Consider the following 18,567-nt stretch of genomic DNA (forward strand, 5'->3'; position numbering starts at 1 on the left):
TAGTGTCAAATAGGTCTTTAGGATTTCATTTACTGGAGGATATTAGGTTAGCAAAGTAAGAAGCCCTCGCATCCTTGACCATATGGTTAAAGTCAGTTAAAAGGTCAATAGATACGGTGAACTTGGAGCTTGGTGGATTTCCACAGTCGCTCCACCCTCCGACATTTACGCCTGAAACAACGAATAGTGTCGTTTAACCAGGGGGATGAATTGACGGAGGGAACAAGTCGAGATTTACGAGGAGCCACTTCATCCAAAATGGAAGAGCAATGCACATTAAAGGAGTGGACCAGACAATCAATGTCAGCGTGAGAAGTCCGCACTGCGCTTGGGTCAAAAGCTGTAGAAAATGTATCTGCTGAGAGGCGATTTAAGATGCAAGAGCAATTTACTCGTTTACAGGGCAGATAATCAAAGTTAAAAGACAGGTTGAACGAAACACATTCATGATCACGTGTGTGCCCAGGGGCCCTGTGGTTGGTTAATCCAGCCCTGAACAGGGGTTTTACTGTTAAGGGGGTGAGTGCCTTTTTGCACTCTGCTTTCCAATCAAATTCTTTGTTTCACTGCTTTGTTCTTTGGTATATTTAAGCAGTTTGCCCTGAGAGGTCATGCTTTACAGTGATTTTACAGCAGCTTAGAGATGTTGAGGCCCCATGTGAGAAAGAGAGAATGCTATATTTTTAATCTAAGACCATTTAAGGCAATTATAATGAAATATTCTTCCACCAAGCAATTCTTGGAACAGTAGCTGAACAAAGTGGGCACAGCATGTCCTTGTGGTCAAAAATAAACAATCTAAATATCAGTGTGATAAAATCTCAGTCTTTACTTCATTTTAGAATTTTAACTAATCATGACAGATATATTTAAATTATATGATTCAGACGCACATGTGCATACTGATTATAGGCCTAATTAATTGTGTCCAAAAATGTGTGTTCAAGAGCACTACATCATCAAAGAATGTAGAATTGCAGGAAATGTGATTTAAAAAATGTCACATTTTTCTGGAGGAGGACCAGACCCCCTGCCAATTTGTGTCCTCACCACCTCCCAAACCAAACTTACAGCCTTGAGTCCAGTGAATTAAAGTCAGCCAATAATCAAAAGAATGCGCTGCTGCCAAGTATAACACATGAGAAAAGTCTTGTAACCGTGAAAATTAAGTTATACTTCACCTCTCCTTACCTCCTCTTTTAATTCTAGAAATGTCTAATGTCTGTGTGGCATCTTTGCCCCTTAGGCATAGACGTACCCAGATAGACGAAGGGAGTACATGAAAAGGGATAACAGTGTGTGAGAATTGTCTCTGAGTGCTGTCTTTACTGTGTGATGGAAGTAATATTGTTGTCAAGGCAACCAAATTGTTAAGCACTGAGTTTGTCTGCATGGCCTTTTTACCGCTCTGTCCACCGCATATGCCTTTGGAGAGCTTCAGTGCCTTGGTGGGGGTGAATTTCTTTGTCTTCCTCAAGCTTTGAAATCTTTCAAACAAATGATGTGTTTTTGGGGAGACACTTTGACATGTCGTCTGTTCACTGGTTCGTCGTTTGGCAGGATACGGATCCTCGTCATGAAAAATAAGTGGAGTTTTCCTCCTGAATGAGCCGCTGGCACAGTGACATTAGCATGTTCAGTCCGGATGCACCGCTCCAGTCGGCTAAGGTGAGGCTATTTCATCCTCTCTTGAACTTCACAGCCTTCATATGGGAGCAGCGATGTGTTCACTATGTATGGCGTGTCTGCCCATCGTTGGTTCCTCACTGGGACGGCGCTCCCATGTCAGTATTAGAGGTGAACAATTACACCTCCTCTGTCTTCCTCCCCACCGTTTTCACATCCTCCTCCGCTGGGTAGCTGTATTATGTGCTGAGATGAGCAGCCTAGTGTCAGACATGCATTGTACGCGATGGCAGGTCTTTGATAGGCCTATCTGTCTCGTCAATCCATCTAACCTCGTCGTTCCCACCGGCTTTATCAGGCGCACGAAGCCCTTCCACTTGCTCCTTTGATCTGCTGACACTACAAATGAATAAATAAATACCCACTTCTGTGGATAATGCCGCTCTGCCTCTGCGAACGGAGAAACAAGGAGAACGAGAGAGAAGGGGGGGGGGGAGGGGGGGAGGTGGGAAGAGAAAGAGCCTGATAGAAGAGAATGTGAAAGAGGGTGGGAGAGACAGATGGAGAAAGAGAATAGCAGAGAGGATTGAAAGGAAGGAGATAGAAGAGACAAGTTGGGTGAAAGTCATTACACAGCCACGTTCGAGCAGTGGCTGGTTTTGAAGTTTAATTCTATTTGATGTATTATTGGTTGGCCATGCAACAGCGGTTTTTACCGTGCTGTATGGGTTGACATTTTAATGCCTGTCTCCCTTCAAGTATGCACCCTTGAGCACTGAAAAAAAAAATGTTTTTTGCATACTGCAAACCGTAAGCTTTCCTTCGGCCCATTTGCACATGATGCATAAGGAGTCATACTGTGAACGACAGTTCCAGTATTCTACCGAATGCTACCACCAAGAACCCATCTGTGACCCCCTTTATACATAAACATGTGTCCCCGTTGATCAGATTGTGACTGGATGGTGCAACAACACGCAATATCCAGGTGTAAATGCACCCGAGATGCACTGAAGATCTGATCACCCAAACCAGCTCCGGAGGTGTGCAGAGATGCATTTAGCCACACTGACAACAAAGTATAAATGCAGTGTGTCTCCAATACACATATAGCAACTATGAAAATGGGAATAAACTTCAGCACTTCAGATCTATCAAGGAATTGCATGCAAAATCGACCAGGCGGCGGGCAGCTTGGATAGCAAAGAACTTGTCAATAATGGATTATCAAGATACTAATGCCAACAAGATGAGTCTTTTACTGTTTTAATTTATAGGGTAAGTGATGTGTGAAGCAAAGAGTGTTTCAATGCGTATACCGGAGATGCATTTTAATGCCAGGTGTAAAATCTAGATGCAGTCTGGATGCAAGACGCTGTCACTTGTACCCCATTTGCACCTAGTGTTAATCCCTACAGTTTCTTCGCATTTGTGAGAAAGTACCGCCTACGCAGTGGAAACGCCACGACTCTTTCTGAGGTTTGCCATCCACTCAGCTTCACCGAAGGACTCCGGCACAATCTGCTCCTACCAGTCATCGCTCCTTTCCCTCAGCCGTAGTGAAGGAGTCACTGCAGTCGCATTCACAGCAGCAAACACTATTTGGACAGAACCGACCTGCTGTCATTTCTGTTGCCTCCTATGAAAGAGTCGTGAAACCCTTTCCACCTCCACTAAAACGTAAATACAGGCTGTGTCACATACGGTGTCACATCTATTGACCATACCTGCCATGTTTGTTTTTGTTGATGCCACCTCCCTATCTACTCGCCTGCAACAAATGAGACCAATTACAATACGGACAAAATTCAGGCAATGAGCGCCAACTGTAAATGCAAAAGGTGTGATAGGATTGATCATTATCCAGATAGCGTATCCGCATTTTGCCTTTTAATACCAGGTGTAAATAGGGCCGTATTTGTCTGAGTGTGTGAGGCAGGGTCTGTAATATGTGAGCCAGGTAACAGCCTGCTCTGCCATGCTGTTCCCCATCGATCCACTGCGCAGTGCGGCCATTGGAAGGCACAGCGGCATGTGAAGGACATATTCCATTTCCTGCTCCAGCAGCACTATCATTGCAGGAGATAGCCTGTCTCATTCCCAGGCTAAAATGGACCAGGTCTCCCCCCGCCAGGAGACAAATGCTGCACACACAAACACACACATACAGACACACGCAGGTCAACAACGGGTGGGCTGAGTGAATTTCCATGGCAATGGATGAGCTGAGACTGGTCAGCATAAAGCAACAGCAGGAAGGTGTGCTAAGTAATGACCTGTGGGAGTTGGACGGATGGAGAGACTGTGTGGGTGTGTGTTTTCGCGTGTGTGTCTGTGTGTAGAGGTAAAGCCTCATGAAAGCCAGTTGGTATCAGTGAATTCCAGTGCTTTCACCACAGCGCTGGCATCATACATGTTTATTGACAGACTAATCAACAGAGCGCAGTGTGTGTCTGGTGGAATTGGCAAGGTTTTAAGCCCACCCTGATCTTCTAATTAGTCTGATTATCCAAACAGCTGTCTGCTAGTGCCCCCTCTCACTTAAACACGCACACACACACACACACACAATCATTATGCTACATATGTGAGTGCCCAGGGGTGCCCTCAGAGCAGGGTGTGATAAATATTGTCAGTGAGGCTCTAATGACAGCGCTCCAAGCGCTGACTGACTGTCGGCAGACCCTTGATGCTGCGTTTTGCTGCATAGAATAGAAAGTTCTCCGGCTTTAGTAGGAGGCTTTGAAGAGGTGGTTATCACAATACTGCTGAAATCTTTATTCAATACTGTGTGTTTGTTGGTGTGTGTGTGTGTGTGTGTGTGTGTGTGTGTGTGTGTGTGTGTGTGTGTATTTTCCACGCACATGCGTACCGTGCATTTATGCCCGTCTTAATGACTTTGCGGGTTTGTTCTGAATCGCTATTCAGCACAGAGCTACTTTTGAGCATAGAATTCGACATAGAAAGCCGAATTTTATTGTGCCAGTGTTGAACTGTGGGATGCATTGTGCTTTTAGCTGGTTTCAATAGACTCGTAAATTTCAATTTACTTTAGTTTAGTGTATTGCCTCTTTTAAAGCACTGCTCTGTGACTGCAGTACATCATCCCCCGTTGAAACATTGTTGCCTCAGAAGTGATTTATTGGTTTGAAAAATGTTTTCACTCTGAAGTTCAGTGTCTGATCCAAGGATTGACGGGATGCGACAGCTAAGCATAACCACGCAATTTGAGGCTGTAAAAGGCTTGTTTGCTTTTGTTAATTTCTTATCACCTTTTGACTTTCACAAATCATGTTCATCTGCAAATCAAACATATGTGAATAAACCAAGAATGATCAAATAAGATCCCCAATGCTTCTTCACACGTGCCATCTTACTTTCCGATGCTAAAAGAAAAGGAAGCTGGCGATTTGTGCGGAGCTGCCGCCTCCGTGGGGATGAAGGCTGTTTCCGAGGGCTTCACCTGAGTTCACATCTGCAGCGCGGCAGCTCGACTAGGCTGGGCCGGGCTAAGGCAGTTAGCTGGTGTAGCACCTCTATCCCCAGGAGGAGCCAGCTGTTCTCTTGTTTTTTGACTCTCCACAGGCTGTTCTCTCTCTCCCTCTCGCCCTCCCCGGGGAGTTTCATGACACCTGCTGAGCTTAAATGGCGTATTCTCCTCCTCTGCCGAGCAACAACGGAGATTTTCGTTCACCCATCTGTTTAGGAAACTGTTATCATGCCTGCTTGTGGCTCAGAGCGTGCTGAAAATGCTACCTAGACTGCAAAGAATTTCCATTTTAACAAGTAAATTAATCTTGCACATATGTAGTATATGGTTCCAATGCAAATGAACTTGTTTCAGGAATTGTCTTTGTGTCATTGTGTCTTGATTGAAGCGATCTGCCTTATTTCAAGACAGAAAATTTCAAAACAAGTGAAACTGCAGTGTAAGCAAGTGGAATTATTTCACCCCCATTAGCAGAATCTGTAATGTTTTAAAAAAAATTCTGATTTTAAGACTGAATATGAGCCTGAATGTCATGCTAAGACGTTTTTTGCAGTGTATGATGATGTCTTCTCTGCATGGCACCGTTTCTGTTGCGTGACTTCCTTCAAGGTCAGACTTTCATTTTATATGAAAAGAGAAACTCGTTGGTATTCCTATGCATGGATGGTCCGCAGCGGTTGAGATTATTGTCTTGTTCAGCTGACTGGCCCGTGCAGCACCGAGCGCACTGTTCTGAAGTGCTGTCAATCCCTAGCCCGTATCGGCTCTCGCCACCTCCTCTTCCTCCTCTTTCTCCCTCCTTCCCTCTGTCGCTCCTGCCTTCCCCCACCGGCAGCGTCACTTATCAGTCGTGTAATGATAGCCGCGCTGTCAGGGCTGTAAGAAGTGATGAAAAACAACCTGGAGAGAAGGAAAAAAAAAAGAGAGAGGGAGAGAGCATCACATGTGTTGGGATGACCCCTCTCCAGCCTCATACACCTCGCTGACTCCAGACCCAGGGAGCCGCTGCTGGAATTGACCTCTCTCACGCTGTCTCACACACACACACACACACACACACACACACACACACACACACACACACACAGAGAATCTATTCCTGGATGCATGGCCACATATTGTGCCATATTGAAGCAAGCGCACAGTCACCAGTGTGTCCTAGCCGTTGCTCAGGGCAAGGGAGACTTATTATTACAGCTCACCTCCTCTGAGGGTCCCATACAGTATTTGACAAAACACACAAATGTCAAAGAACACGTCTTTGATTCATATGTAGCTGTGTGTGTGTGTGTGTGTGTCAGTGGATATCAAAAGTCTGCACACTTTCAGATTTTCTTTTTTTTATTGCCTTGGGGCCTGAAATGAAAACCCATTAAATCACACTTTGTTCACTTCCATTTGGATATAGCAGGCAGCTGTGTTTGTGCGCTTGCAAATGTACATACGTAAATATAGAAAAAAAGATATGCAACCAAAGGAAAAGGGGGAGAGGAGAGGGAGATGACTGGAAAGATTGCATGACCAGAATGGCTAATATCGGAGACACAGGAGAGTCACCAGACTCCAGAGAAACTGCTGACGCTCCTGTTATGATAGAAGTCAGCTGTGTTTTCTGATGGTGCAGCAAGCAGAATAAACAAACAACAATCTAATTAGCAGGCATACGGTTTTGAGGGAATAAGACAGCAGCTGTCGGCATCGCCGCGTTCGGCTGAAACGTTACGGCATTTAGTCTCGCCACGTGGTCGACGGCGGTGGTAGAAGGTCAGCGCCGGGCCATGTGGTCCCGCTAAGCCGAGGGGAGGGGTGGGGGGGCATCTGGTGTGGCAGGGGACGGTTTATTATCTAGCAGAGGCACATAAAACGGCCATAGTGCCTTTTGCCGCAGACGGGGGGCGCTGTAGGACCTGAGAATGCAGGGAACCAATAGAAAGAGGGCTCTCGGTGTGATAGGTCCCCACCGCCAGAGCTGCACTTCAGCGGTCGCTCTCCCTCTCTCGCTCACACACACGCACACACACGCACACAGTCTCACACTCACACACTTCCCCTCCCCTCCTCTCCTCTTTCCCACTCTCTCTCTCTCACACACACACACACGCGCGCTCTCTCTTCCCCTCGCTCTCTGGCTGTCGCTCGTTCTCCCGCGCTCTCCCGTTTCATCTCCCCTCTCTCTCCATCGTGGAGTGCAGAGAGAGGTGATTGTGCTCCCAGGCTGCCTGAGAGTGAGTGGCTAGACCGGGGCAAACAGAGACAGAGAGTTGGGGACCTGAGGAACGGAACAGGACAGGACAGGACAGGACAGGACAGGAGAGGGGATCCTAGTGGAAGATCCAGCGGAAGATTTCCTTCAGTGGAGATTATATGCAGCCCGGTACCTGTGGAGAGAGGACACTGACACTACTGCCACTGGCTGCCCAGGCTGCACAACCGCTGTCCGTGCAAGAGGTGCCATTTAGTGTGTCACTGTGTAAATGCGTGTGTGTGTGTGCGTGCGTGCGCGCGTGCATGTCCCTCTGTTCACCTTTTCAGTATGCAGATTTATTGGCTTGGGTTCTTTTCTCATGCAAATGTGAATTGGCTGGTCGTGCTGCTCCATGTCTTTGACAGAGACGCAGATGCAGCCAGGTCTCTGTGATTCAGGTTTGCATGATTATACCGAAACGCTCCGTCAATTAGTTCAGCTGTGATGGATTTGTGTATGCCGTTTGTGTATTTTTGCGCGTGTGTGTGTGTGTGAGACCTCTCTTGTGCACACACACGCGCGCACAGTGAGTGACGGTGAAGGAACCAGAATGTGCTAAATAATACATCTTCCCAATATGCCAGAAAACTTGTACTCTCAAAACTAGGTTATCTTTGAATCAATCAGATTATGCTAGCCTCATTATACACATTTGCCTACAATTATATGCACAATTTCATCTACCTGCTGTGTGTGCGGTTTAGGTTTTGATTGCATGTGTATTAATGTATGTACACATCTGTCTGTACATGTGTGGTGACATGCATGCTCTCCAACATATCATGCTTGGATGTCATCGTCTCGAGATGTGTGTGTGTGTGTGTTGGGGGGATTGGGGGGGTAGGCTAAATGCTATCTGGCATTGTGCCAAATCACTGCTTTAATGAGGATGTTGAAGGTTAGAGGAATGTCTCTTCAGTCTCCGTACTTTCTCTCTCCATCTCTGTCCATCTCTCTCCTTCCTCACCTACAGTATATGCAGAGTAACAACAATGAGTGCGTTTGTTAATATCGCACCATGAGGAATCCCTTAAGTAATGTCAGTGGCACTACCTTTGCTGTCCTGTCCTGCCTCCATTTGAAATGTGATTATATGAGTGTGTGGCAGAGAGTAGATGGATGGAGTATCGGGGGGGGAGGTGGGGGTCGATGCTTGTTTTAGCTCTCTCTCTCCCTCTCTCTCTTCTCCCCCATGGGATTTGCCCTTGCCTTCCCTCTCTCTTCCTCCCGCCCTCCATTTCTCCGGCGTTCCCTTCCGTCACTTTTTTCCCTCCGTCCTGCTGAGCAAGCAGGATGGAGGAGGACGGCTACTGGTGTAGAATGATGGTCCATTCACAGAACTGGGACTGGTGGAGCGAGAGTGGGAAGGAGGGATTGGGGTGAGGAGGGGAGGAGGTGAGAGGAGAAGAGGAGGGAGGTAAAAACAGCCCCCCGGGGGAGTCTGTGGGTGATTTATGTGTAGACATTTCTCCACACGTGTTTGGCCACCGCTCCAATTAACACCTCCACCAATCGGTGGCTGCGCTTGACAGATGCTGAATCCAAGAGAGGCCAAAGTGTATTCATTAGTGTTTGCCGTTTGTTTATAAGATTTAGTAAATGCAAATCGTTTGTGCGCCATGCTTTTCTGTGATTTCTGGGTCATTTGCCGCTGCAGTATTTTGTGCCACCTCTGCTTACTCTTAAAGTTTGGGATTTGCAAAATTTCTCGTGCACGGAAAATAGTGTGAGTCAAGCATTTTTTTTTTTTTTTTTTTCTGGATAACTTATGAACATGTCCAGGTGTCCCCATTTTCTGTTCAAGGGCTGAATAGGTTTTCCTCAAGCCATTTTTTTTTTTCTCCCACAAGAAAAAAAAAATAGTTCTACATCTACACAGCAGCCTTTAAGAATGTACAGCCGTCCAGGTGGGAGTGATGGATTTGATGGAGTGTTGTTGTCCCATGTGTTCCTCCAGGGGGCGTGATAGACAAGGACCTGCGCCACTACCTCAACCTGCGCTTCCAGAAGGGCTCGGTGGACCACGAGCTGCAGCAGATCATCCGGGACAACCTCTACCTCCGCACCGTCCCCTGTGAGTTACCTTGTCCTCCCTCTCACCCATCCCTCCTCTCCCTCATGCCCTTGTCACCACTGGCACCTCCCCTTTCTCCTTGTCATCAACTCTTCCGAGTCACTTGAAGTAGTTTGTGTTGGGAAGTGGCTGACTTACACGAGCAAACCAGAGACCTTCCTGTTTGAACCTGAACATGAATATTCCAGCTGAAATAACCATGACATATGCGTGTTCATTATAATAGATTGTGATGGGTTACTCCGCTTCCCTTCCTGCCGCCATGCCCCATTAACTTCAGTCCCGAATCTCCCTAACGATCTGGCTGTGGTTGTAATCGATTAGCTGCTGCAGTGTTGGTTTAGCTGGAGTCAAGCTTGGGCAGTGTGTCTCCGGCCGAGGGGCCTTATAAAATTGGGAGTCGACTCCAGCCTTCTGTCTCTAATTAGCATACGGTAACTGCATCACGACAGCACACGCTATTAAGTCATTTTTAAACTTAATCAATGTCATTTGGGCAGCTGAGCTGCGGTGTTATGCAGACAATCTGAGATAAGGTTTGAATTGACAATGGGTTTTTAGTTGATGACAGCATGTAGAAGGAATATCTGAATGGTAATCTGGGTCTTGTGTGTGATGCTGGAATGCAATATAACCTGACATGCAGGCCTTTATCAGGTTTATTAAGTCCCACTGCTTATATGGGCTTAGACTTAGTGATGCTTAATCCATATTGGATTCTTCTAATGATTCTTTTATGCCATTTGTCCACACAACATATGCTCATTGCCGTCAGTCAATGGGCTGTGATATTAAAGTGCGTGTGTGCATGTGCGCTTATCTGGGTATACAGTACTGTGTGTGTGTGTGTGTGTGTGTGTGTGTGTGTGTGTGAGAGAGAGAGAGAGACTGTGTGTGTATGTGTTAGTGCTGCATTAGCCTAGCCGTGCCATTAGGCCCAGCTGTCTGCTGGCTAACTCTCCCCTGAATCCTTAATGGAGGTGCATTCTTCAAGGCAGATTTCACTGGAACCACTTTTCCCTTTCCTCCTCCGAGCAGAAGACACAGGAGGAACAAAAAGAGCTATTTGTTTGCAACAGCAGCGTAATTTTCTCTGATAACCGCACACAGAGCCGCTGTCAGACAGACACTGGAGATAGAGGAAGAGGTGAGCGGCAAAGACTGAGAACAAATGGCAGAACAAATAGAGGGAGAGAGACTCAAAAGGGAGTGGGAAGAGAAGAGGAGAGGCATGATGGGACATAGCCTATGATAACCGCAGAGGTAAATGGACGGCAGATAAACTGTGGCAGACACAGCGAGAGGCAGAGAGAGGTTAACTGGGCCATTTAATGAAGCCTCAACAATGGGCCTCAGTGCTGTTTGCTGCTGCTGAGAGGAAGTGGCTTAGTCATGACTGAGCTGGGCCTTTTATATGTGAATGACCAGACGGCATACGGACGTGCGGATGGATGGATGGATGGATGGTGGTTACTTTTAAGTGGGGTATACAATAAGACATCAAGCAACCTTCAGTTTAAGTTGACAGACAGACGGATGGACGGATAGATAGATTGCTAGACACACTGATAGATGGTTAGATCTGATTGATAGACAGATACATTGACAAATAGACAGAAGGGGGGTGGGAGTCAAGACAAGACGCAGCCTTTATGGACAGATGATGTGGAGGCTCAGGAAGAACAGATGACACCAGACCAGGGCAGGAGAGAGAGAGAGGAGAAAACCGATCTAAAATTGAGAGACAGAGTTAGATAGGAGCCTGGTGAGATCGAGGATAACTGATGAAGCTAAGGGAGACCAAGGGGAGAGAGAGAGAAAGAGAATTGCAAGTGATAGATCTGAGGTAGTTCATCACAGCAATTTAAACATAACCCTTGAGTGGTGAAGAGAAGACATTTGCAGGGGGACGCAGGCTGACAGGCAGACAGTAGGAGAGTTACTGCCACTCATACCAATAGTATTGTGGAGCTTGGATGGAGCCGGGGAGGGCAGCTAAGGCTGTGCCAGCTCTTAGACAAATTGCCTGGTTGAAATCCAAGGTCAGAGCGTTAATAGCCTGAGCCCATGTGAAATCAAGCCTATCGCCTGGTAATCCACATAGATTTGATGGGGGAGATAGAGAGGGGAGAGGAATAAGTGTGCGTAGATTAGTCGTGATGCCTAAGTGGGCTACAGTGAGGCAATGAGAATGCTTTTTCAGTGAAAATTGAATTGGAAAACGGGGGAAATTGCAATGTATGCATTCGCAATGTATTTGACTTTCATATGAATTCACACCTGAACCCACACTTATTCATAGACAGTGTGTGTGCTTTATTCTGAAGACTCCCAAGCTGGGCAGAGCTATATTTGAAAGCGGTTTTAAATATTTGAACTAATTTCAGAGCGCTTGACTTAACGTGCATGTACTTAGTGTAAACTTGTCAGACATTTAGAGTAAATAACTTCAAAGTTGGGCACATCACTTGAAAGATAAAAAAAAAACAAGTGCCTCATGTTTTTCCCAAATGCTTAATAGATTCATCTGGTATTTTGCCTGCCATATTCTCCGTCTCACACATACGTGTTTAACCCACGTTCACACAATCTTTCCTTTTTCGCTTGTGTGCAGAGCAGCTGTTGCAGGGGAATGAATGACTTGAGATTAAAAAATGTGAAGGTCATCAGGATTATGCTTCTCTTTTTCTCCAGTTGCCAGCCACTGTCTCTTCCGTGGCCTCATTATCTGTCTTTCTCCATCTTTCTATTTTTCTTTTTTCAGGTTTTCTTGCCTTCTTTCTTGCTCGCTTCCTTCTTTCCTTCCTTTCCTTCACACTAATGCACGCGTACTTGACGTTCTCGTCTCTGCCTTTACCGCTCTATTCTTGGCTCCATCTCGCATGTTGATACATCGTGTTTGTGTGTGTGTGTGTGTGTGTGTGTGTGTGTGTGTGTGTGGAAGGTGGACACAGTAAAGCACTTAGTGGGCAGCAGGCTTGGTGTCTATCTTTGACTGTCTCTGAATAACAGAGCTGATGATCAAGAGGGTAGGTGGAGGTGGAGAGGCGGTTAAAGAGAGTGTTGTTTGTGGAGAAGCTCTCTCGGTTTCTCTTTGCCCTCTCAGCTCTCCTTCCCTGGCATGGCACTGACATTGACTGGCGCTCATGGTGCGTGTGGAAAAACAGTGATGGCTAGCATTAGCCACACATCATGATCCGCTCGGGGATCCGCTCGGCCCCATTGATTCTTAATGGGCGATGCTAGCTCGGCTAACCTAGCATGTCAGTAAGGCGGGCGGCTAGCAGCCAGTGGTTTGATAACAGAGGAGGGAGGGGTGCTTACGGATCAGCCCAGTGAACATCCGCTAATGGAGAGTTAAGTTTTATGAAGGGTGTGATTGGAGATTCCCACATCTGTCTTTAAAGTGTTTGAGTGTGCACGCTTTTGTGTGTGTGTGTCTGTGAGTGTGTGTTAGCGCAGTGTGGCATCGCAGTGCTTGCCTGCGTGAGTGAATGTCTACTGTATTGTGCATGGGTGGGCTTACGTTCATTCATATATGCATGTGTGTTTGTGTTGTATTTACATGCGTGCACAAACAGCATATGTTTCCGTAGCAGGAACTAGTGCGTGAGCCTGAGAGTTAATGGGGAGCTGGGGCAACTGTGCAATACTGATGGTGTTTACTAATGAAAGAGAGAGAGGGAGAGAGAGAGAGAGACAGAGAGACTGCCAGTTTGTCTGTCTATCCAGAACCATTGGTTTGATCATCCTGGACTCTTGTGTCATAGCAGGAAGTATGAATCTCTCCCTCTCCTCCACTTTGTCTCCTGTTCCTGTCTTTACCTCCTTCATTCCTTGTCGCTTTCTCTTCCCGTGACTATCTCTCTTCCATCGCTCCCCTCCTCTGTGCCTTGATGTGTGCATTAAGTTACCAGCCAGATATCTGATGAGGATGTGTGGATTGAGTTACCAAGCTCATTCATTTTCACTGTGCTCAAATTGGTGCGGCAGTCCAGAATTGATTCCATAAGTGTGAATTCTGCATGAAGTTATTGGCCAGGTATCTGTGTTGCCCCCCCCTTTACTCTTGTCACATGTCTGTATATCTGTTTAATAGCCTGATGTCTGATGGATGACAGTAATAATCAGGATAATAACAAGAATAACGGCTCCCCAGTGCCCCTTCGTTCATTATTTAGCGTCTCTGTGAGAAACCTAATAAACGTCAGGAGGGTGACACTGTGAGCCTCACGGTGGAGCTGGGACAGAGAGGGCCTCGCTGCGGAGCTCCAAGCTGGGGCTCAGCATGGAGATGAAAAAGGAGCAGATTGAGGCATCTAAGATAGAGGTGGATTTGAGGTGATGTTGCAGTGTAGCTCGTTTTATTTGTATTGTTGAGGGGGTGAGAACAACACCTGGCATTTGTTTTGCTTATGCTCTTTTGTGTATTAATTTCTCTCCGTGTCTCTCTCTCTCATCCTTCTCACTTTTGCTCTATTTCTCTCTTTATTTCTCTCTCTCTCTGACAAAGGTTAGGGAGATCAGACAGATGCCCTTAGTCACGAAAAGCTCACTTTCTTTCATCCCTCCATTTACTCTCTCTCTCTCTCTCTCTCTCTCTCTCTCTCTCTCTCTCTCTCTCTCCCCTCTCTTTCTCTTCTCACTTACTCATTGACTCATTGGAGGCAGGGTGGGGTTTCCATGGCAACTGTTTCCACTCCCCGTCTGCGTCAAAGGCTCGACTCCTCTTAAACTCTCAACCCTCTTTCTTTTTTTCCTCATCAGCCCTCCTCTCGCTTATCCCTCTTTCCCCTCTGTTTCTCTATTTCCCACTCTTAGCAAGCAGCGACTGCATGCCTGGAAGGAACAGCAGAGTGTCAGAAAAGTCTGGAAACATATGGAAACTGCCAAGTAAATGAGCATCAAAACTGCTCGTCAGAAGTGGGATTTGAACCCACACCTCCGTTGGGACGTCAGAAACCGGCGAAAACAAGCGCAACAAATTATTTCTATGATTCCTGACTTTTTGGAAACCCTGTGCTGTGACAGGTCTATGAAGCCATACATGATCTGAGCTGTCTGCTGCAGGGCTCCAGACTAACTTTTCCTCATGCGCCACCAACTTAAAATATTAGTGGCAATCACATAATGTAGTGGCGCACTGGCACCAAACCTATGTCAGCATAAATGTACAATAAATTCAAATTTTTTCACCTCAGTTGCATTTACAGATCTCCTAATTGTTTTGGTAATGAAATACAAAAACCTACATGTGCTGAAGAAGATACTTTGTTTTATACTTTAAATATTTGTATCCATTCTTGTTTTTCTGTTTTGGTGATTCGCCTACCTGTAACCCAAAACCCTCAATAGTATTGCACATGCTAGCCACTCTCAAATTTCCCAAATTATCAATGTTATTATACCCTGCATTCAGTGTCATTGAATATCTATCAATAAATAATTACCCATAAGTAACCCATCAAATGCTGCTTTTGATTGGAATTCTTAACTTCTTTAACGGCTTTTCAAATTATCCAGTAGTGATGTAGATGTATATACAACAGAATTAGTGCATCAACCTCTATGAAAATTAAAATTAAAAATTAATACCTATCAATCTCACTATCAATCTTACCCCTTACTCCATGAGAGATGTGATTTCAATATATTTTGCATCACCTTTTGAATCTTTGTTTTCCATCCGACTGTTATTTTACGTTGACAGCGGCAAGCTATTGAAGTACGTGTGACGTCACATAATCACTTTCTGGTCTTTGGTGGCAGCGTTGAATTTACATATTAAGAGATGGGCAGGTGAATTGTGCGCAGTATTGACAGTTGAAAAGAAGTCCTTTGTAATCGTTCTGCATACATTAGGTGAGTGGAGACATGTCTGTTTTTCCCCTATTTTGCTTATAGCGGCGAGTGCGCATTTCACAAGACAGACAAGAATAGGCACTGAGATGCTGTAGAATTACAGGGTGAAGGAAGGCAGTGTAAACAATTAACAATAACAAAAATTGTCCTGAACTTGCAAGTCGCACAGGTGCGACCTGTCACTTTTTTCCCCTCACAAAGTCTAAAAATAGTCTAAAAAATTTGACCAAATGGTCGGACACTGGAGCCCTGTGCTGTCACTCATCCTAGCTGTGTGTTAGAAGGCGGGCTCTTGTGTGTGTGTGTGTGTGTGTGTGTGTGTGTGTCTGAAATTTGACTGACAGGGCGGGACACAGATGTGGATGCGCCGGGTGGTGAGCATGAGATGATGCCTGATGCTCGTCGGCAGCTGTGGCCAAGAGAGAGATGAGGGAGAAGTGTGAAATGTGCTCCTTAATTGGCCTTTATCACGCAAAGACCCCCGCCCCTCCCCCCAATCCCCCTCCATTTGTGTGTGTGCGTGTCAGTACAGTAATCAAGGAGGATACAGTACAGTCTGAATCCACTGGATGCTCTGCCCACAGCGACTCTGCCATGATGCTTTCATGTGAGCTGTCTGCGCGCTCCTGTGTCCTCTTCAGTGTAATGATCTGAAGTCATTGGGGGAATGAGAGAGAGACAGAGAGAGACAGAAAGAAAGATAGTCATGTGAAACCTTGATCCTTCTCAAGGGATTTGTGCTGCATTCTGCCTCTAACCCCTGTTGAGTCCAACTCATCTGGGATTTGACATGAACCAAGACACCTGCAATGCAGTCACTCGCAAACTTTTAGTAATGTAATATTTCTACTTGCAAACTTTTTTTATACGAAAGCATTCGTGACACCTGGAGTGTCTATCTATCTGGACTTCGGGCGTGCCGAAGCATTCATTCTGTAACTTATTCACCCATTTTGAATGAGAGCTCAGGCATCCGCGGCTCAGCACTGGGATCTTAAATGGAGCCCAGTTCCTCTTTGCCTCCTCACTCCTATGACATGTGACGGCACGCTGGATTTTTCCTGGCATGCGTCCGTGAGGTAGCAGTGATCGAAAATGACAGCTCCTTTATGTCCGAAGCTGGAGATGATCAAAACTGGTGTCATCAGTCAGCGGGAGAGAGAGCGAGAGATGGACCTTGGCTTACTTAATTGTGTCCACAAGGAGTAAGTATGTCTTATTTGCACGGTGCCATCGCCACAGAGCCGTGGGCATAAAGAGAGAAAATTCAGCTCAGCCAGTCAGAGATGCGTTCACTTTTTTTATGCCTCTATATCAGACTTTGTCAGCGCATAGCACTTGAGAATCTCATGCTCTACAAATCACGTCTGTTCTTTATTGAGCAGTGTCGAATTAATAAAAGAAAGTGTTATTTTGTATTTGTATTGTGAAAATGTAACTTGATCTACGAATCCTCGCACCTTAGCTGCCAATTTTCACACAATCTTCTCATATTTAGAAAGAGCAATACGTGCTGTGGGAGTGTACCGAGAGTCTGTGCTTATTTTGGACACCCAAACCCTCCATTCCCTCTTGTGGTAAAGACTGCAGTTATTGCCTGCAGCCTTATTACCCACCTGTCGAAAAAACTCACTGAACTAGCGGGTGGAGAAATCCCTTTCATTAAGTGTGCCTACAGCGTTGTTTTTTTAATCAGTCGTCGGCCCGCCCCCCAAAAAATTCAAGTCCCAGCTGCGTTTCTCCAACCCGCCCTCACAGCTCTGTCTTCGCTCTAAATGGCTCCATATCCGTTTTGGCAGGGCGGCGTGGCGTGGCGCGGTGCGGCGCGCCGCACTGCAAATCCACAGTTCACCGCCAGGCCGAGAGTCTGCCGGCCTTATCTCCGGAAAGGTAAATGGAATTCCAAACCTCTAACCATCGCTTTAAAGCCGGCCTTATCTTGACAAAAGAGTTTTCCCCTCCTTTAAACAATGACACAGAAGAGATTAGGATCGAGGTCGTTCTATCAAAAACAGCTTGCAAGTCCTGGTACATTGTGACCAGTCATCTCACGTACCTGCAAAGAGAAAAGCAACAGAAGCGTGTGTGTGAGATTGTGTGTGTGTGATTGCTTGCAAGCTACTGTTGGGGACCTGATTGTGTTTGGTGGTGTTGTTAGCTCTGGAAAATATAAATTGCAGAGAGTTTTTGAGTCTCAGGTACGCTGCTGTAGAGGGGAGGTGATATTTTATGTGTTGGGCAGGAAAAAGAGTATATTGCAGGAGAGATGGATGAAGAGGGAACTTCTGCACACTAAACAGTATGGGTTTATGTCCGTGTGTGTTTGCATTTGTGTCAGTCTATCTGTGCCGTAAGCAGGGTGAAGTCAGAGGGAAAATCAGATGAGTGGTGCAGAGACAGACTGTGTGTGTGTGTGTGTGTGTATTTGTATGAGGGCGTAACAGGTTGCTGCGCATGCACATGGCACAGTATAGCCCCACACACTAAGATGCCCTCCTTCCTTTTGCCTACATCCTTGCCCGCCACTTTCCATCCCTCTGTGAACGGCGGCCCAGGTCTCTCCCTGTAGAGCGAGGACAGAGTGGGGTGTTTGATTTGGTTCACAGAGCAGCTCGGGGCCACGGGGACCCGGGGCACTGCGGCATTAATATTCATGGACGGAGCCTCCGTGACTGAGAGGGGCGTTTCGTGGCGAACTGCGGACCGAACCCTCCCCCCTGAGTGGAGCCGCCCGCACACAAACACACAGGCAGGATATCTATTATTCAGCCCTGCTGGAGCCACTGATGCACACCCCCACAGACACAAATACACTCAGCAATACACCACATCTCCCCATCATCTGTTGCATGATTTTCTGCGTATTTGTGTGTAAGCGTGTGTGTGCTTGTGCGTTTGTGTGTTGTGTGTACGCCTGTGTGTGTGACATGAAGATGAAAGCGTGACAGCGTGATCGCCATTACTCTGAATTGAAATATTTTTACTCCTCTCTCGTCGTCCCCCTCAGCATGTTTTCCTCTCCCCTGGAAATTCCCCTCATGAAAGTATGGACTTCTGTCACTCCCTCCCATCTGCCTCCCCACTGATCTCAGAGCATGCGATGGGCCTCAACCTGAAGCAGAAACAGTTTGAATCGCAATGATTAGCGCCATCCACTATAGAGACCGAAACAATCAGCAAGGCCACGGAGGAGAGAAGAGGATCCCCAGGGTCTGTCTCATTAGAGAGAGTTTCACTGTCGCAATTCTGTAGTTTTAGCAGCATTAGGCT

At 46.3% G+C, this 18,567-nt stretch overlaps 1 protein-coding gene across 1 annotated transcript in view; it reads left to right on the forward strand.

Annotated features, from left to right (window-relative positions):
- The window catches only part of magi2a (membrane associated guanylate kinase, WW and PDZ domain containing 2a), a 161,633-nt gene that overhangs the window by 39,903 nt on the left and 103,163 nt on the right, over window positions 1-18,567 (forward strand). The window contains exon 2 of the mRNA XM_078282007.1: window positions 9,319-9,435. Coding sequence (XP_078138133.1) covers window positions 9,319-9,435 — 117 coding nt within the window. The remainder of the gene's footprint in view (window positions 1-9,318; window positions 9,436-18,567) is intronic.

The sequence above is a fragment of the Centroberyx gerrardi genome, chromosome 24 (assembly GCF_048128805.1).
Source record: "Centroberyx gerrardi isolate f3 chromosome 24, fCenGer3.hap1.cur.20231027, whole genome shotgun sequence".
NCBI classification, from domain to species: domain Eukaryota; kingdom Metazoa; phylum Chordata; class Actinopteri; order Beryciformes; family Berycidae; genus Centroberyx; species Centroberyx gerrardi.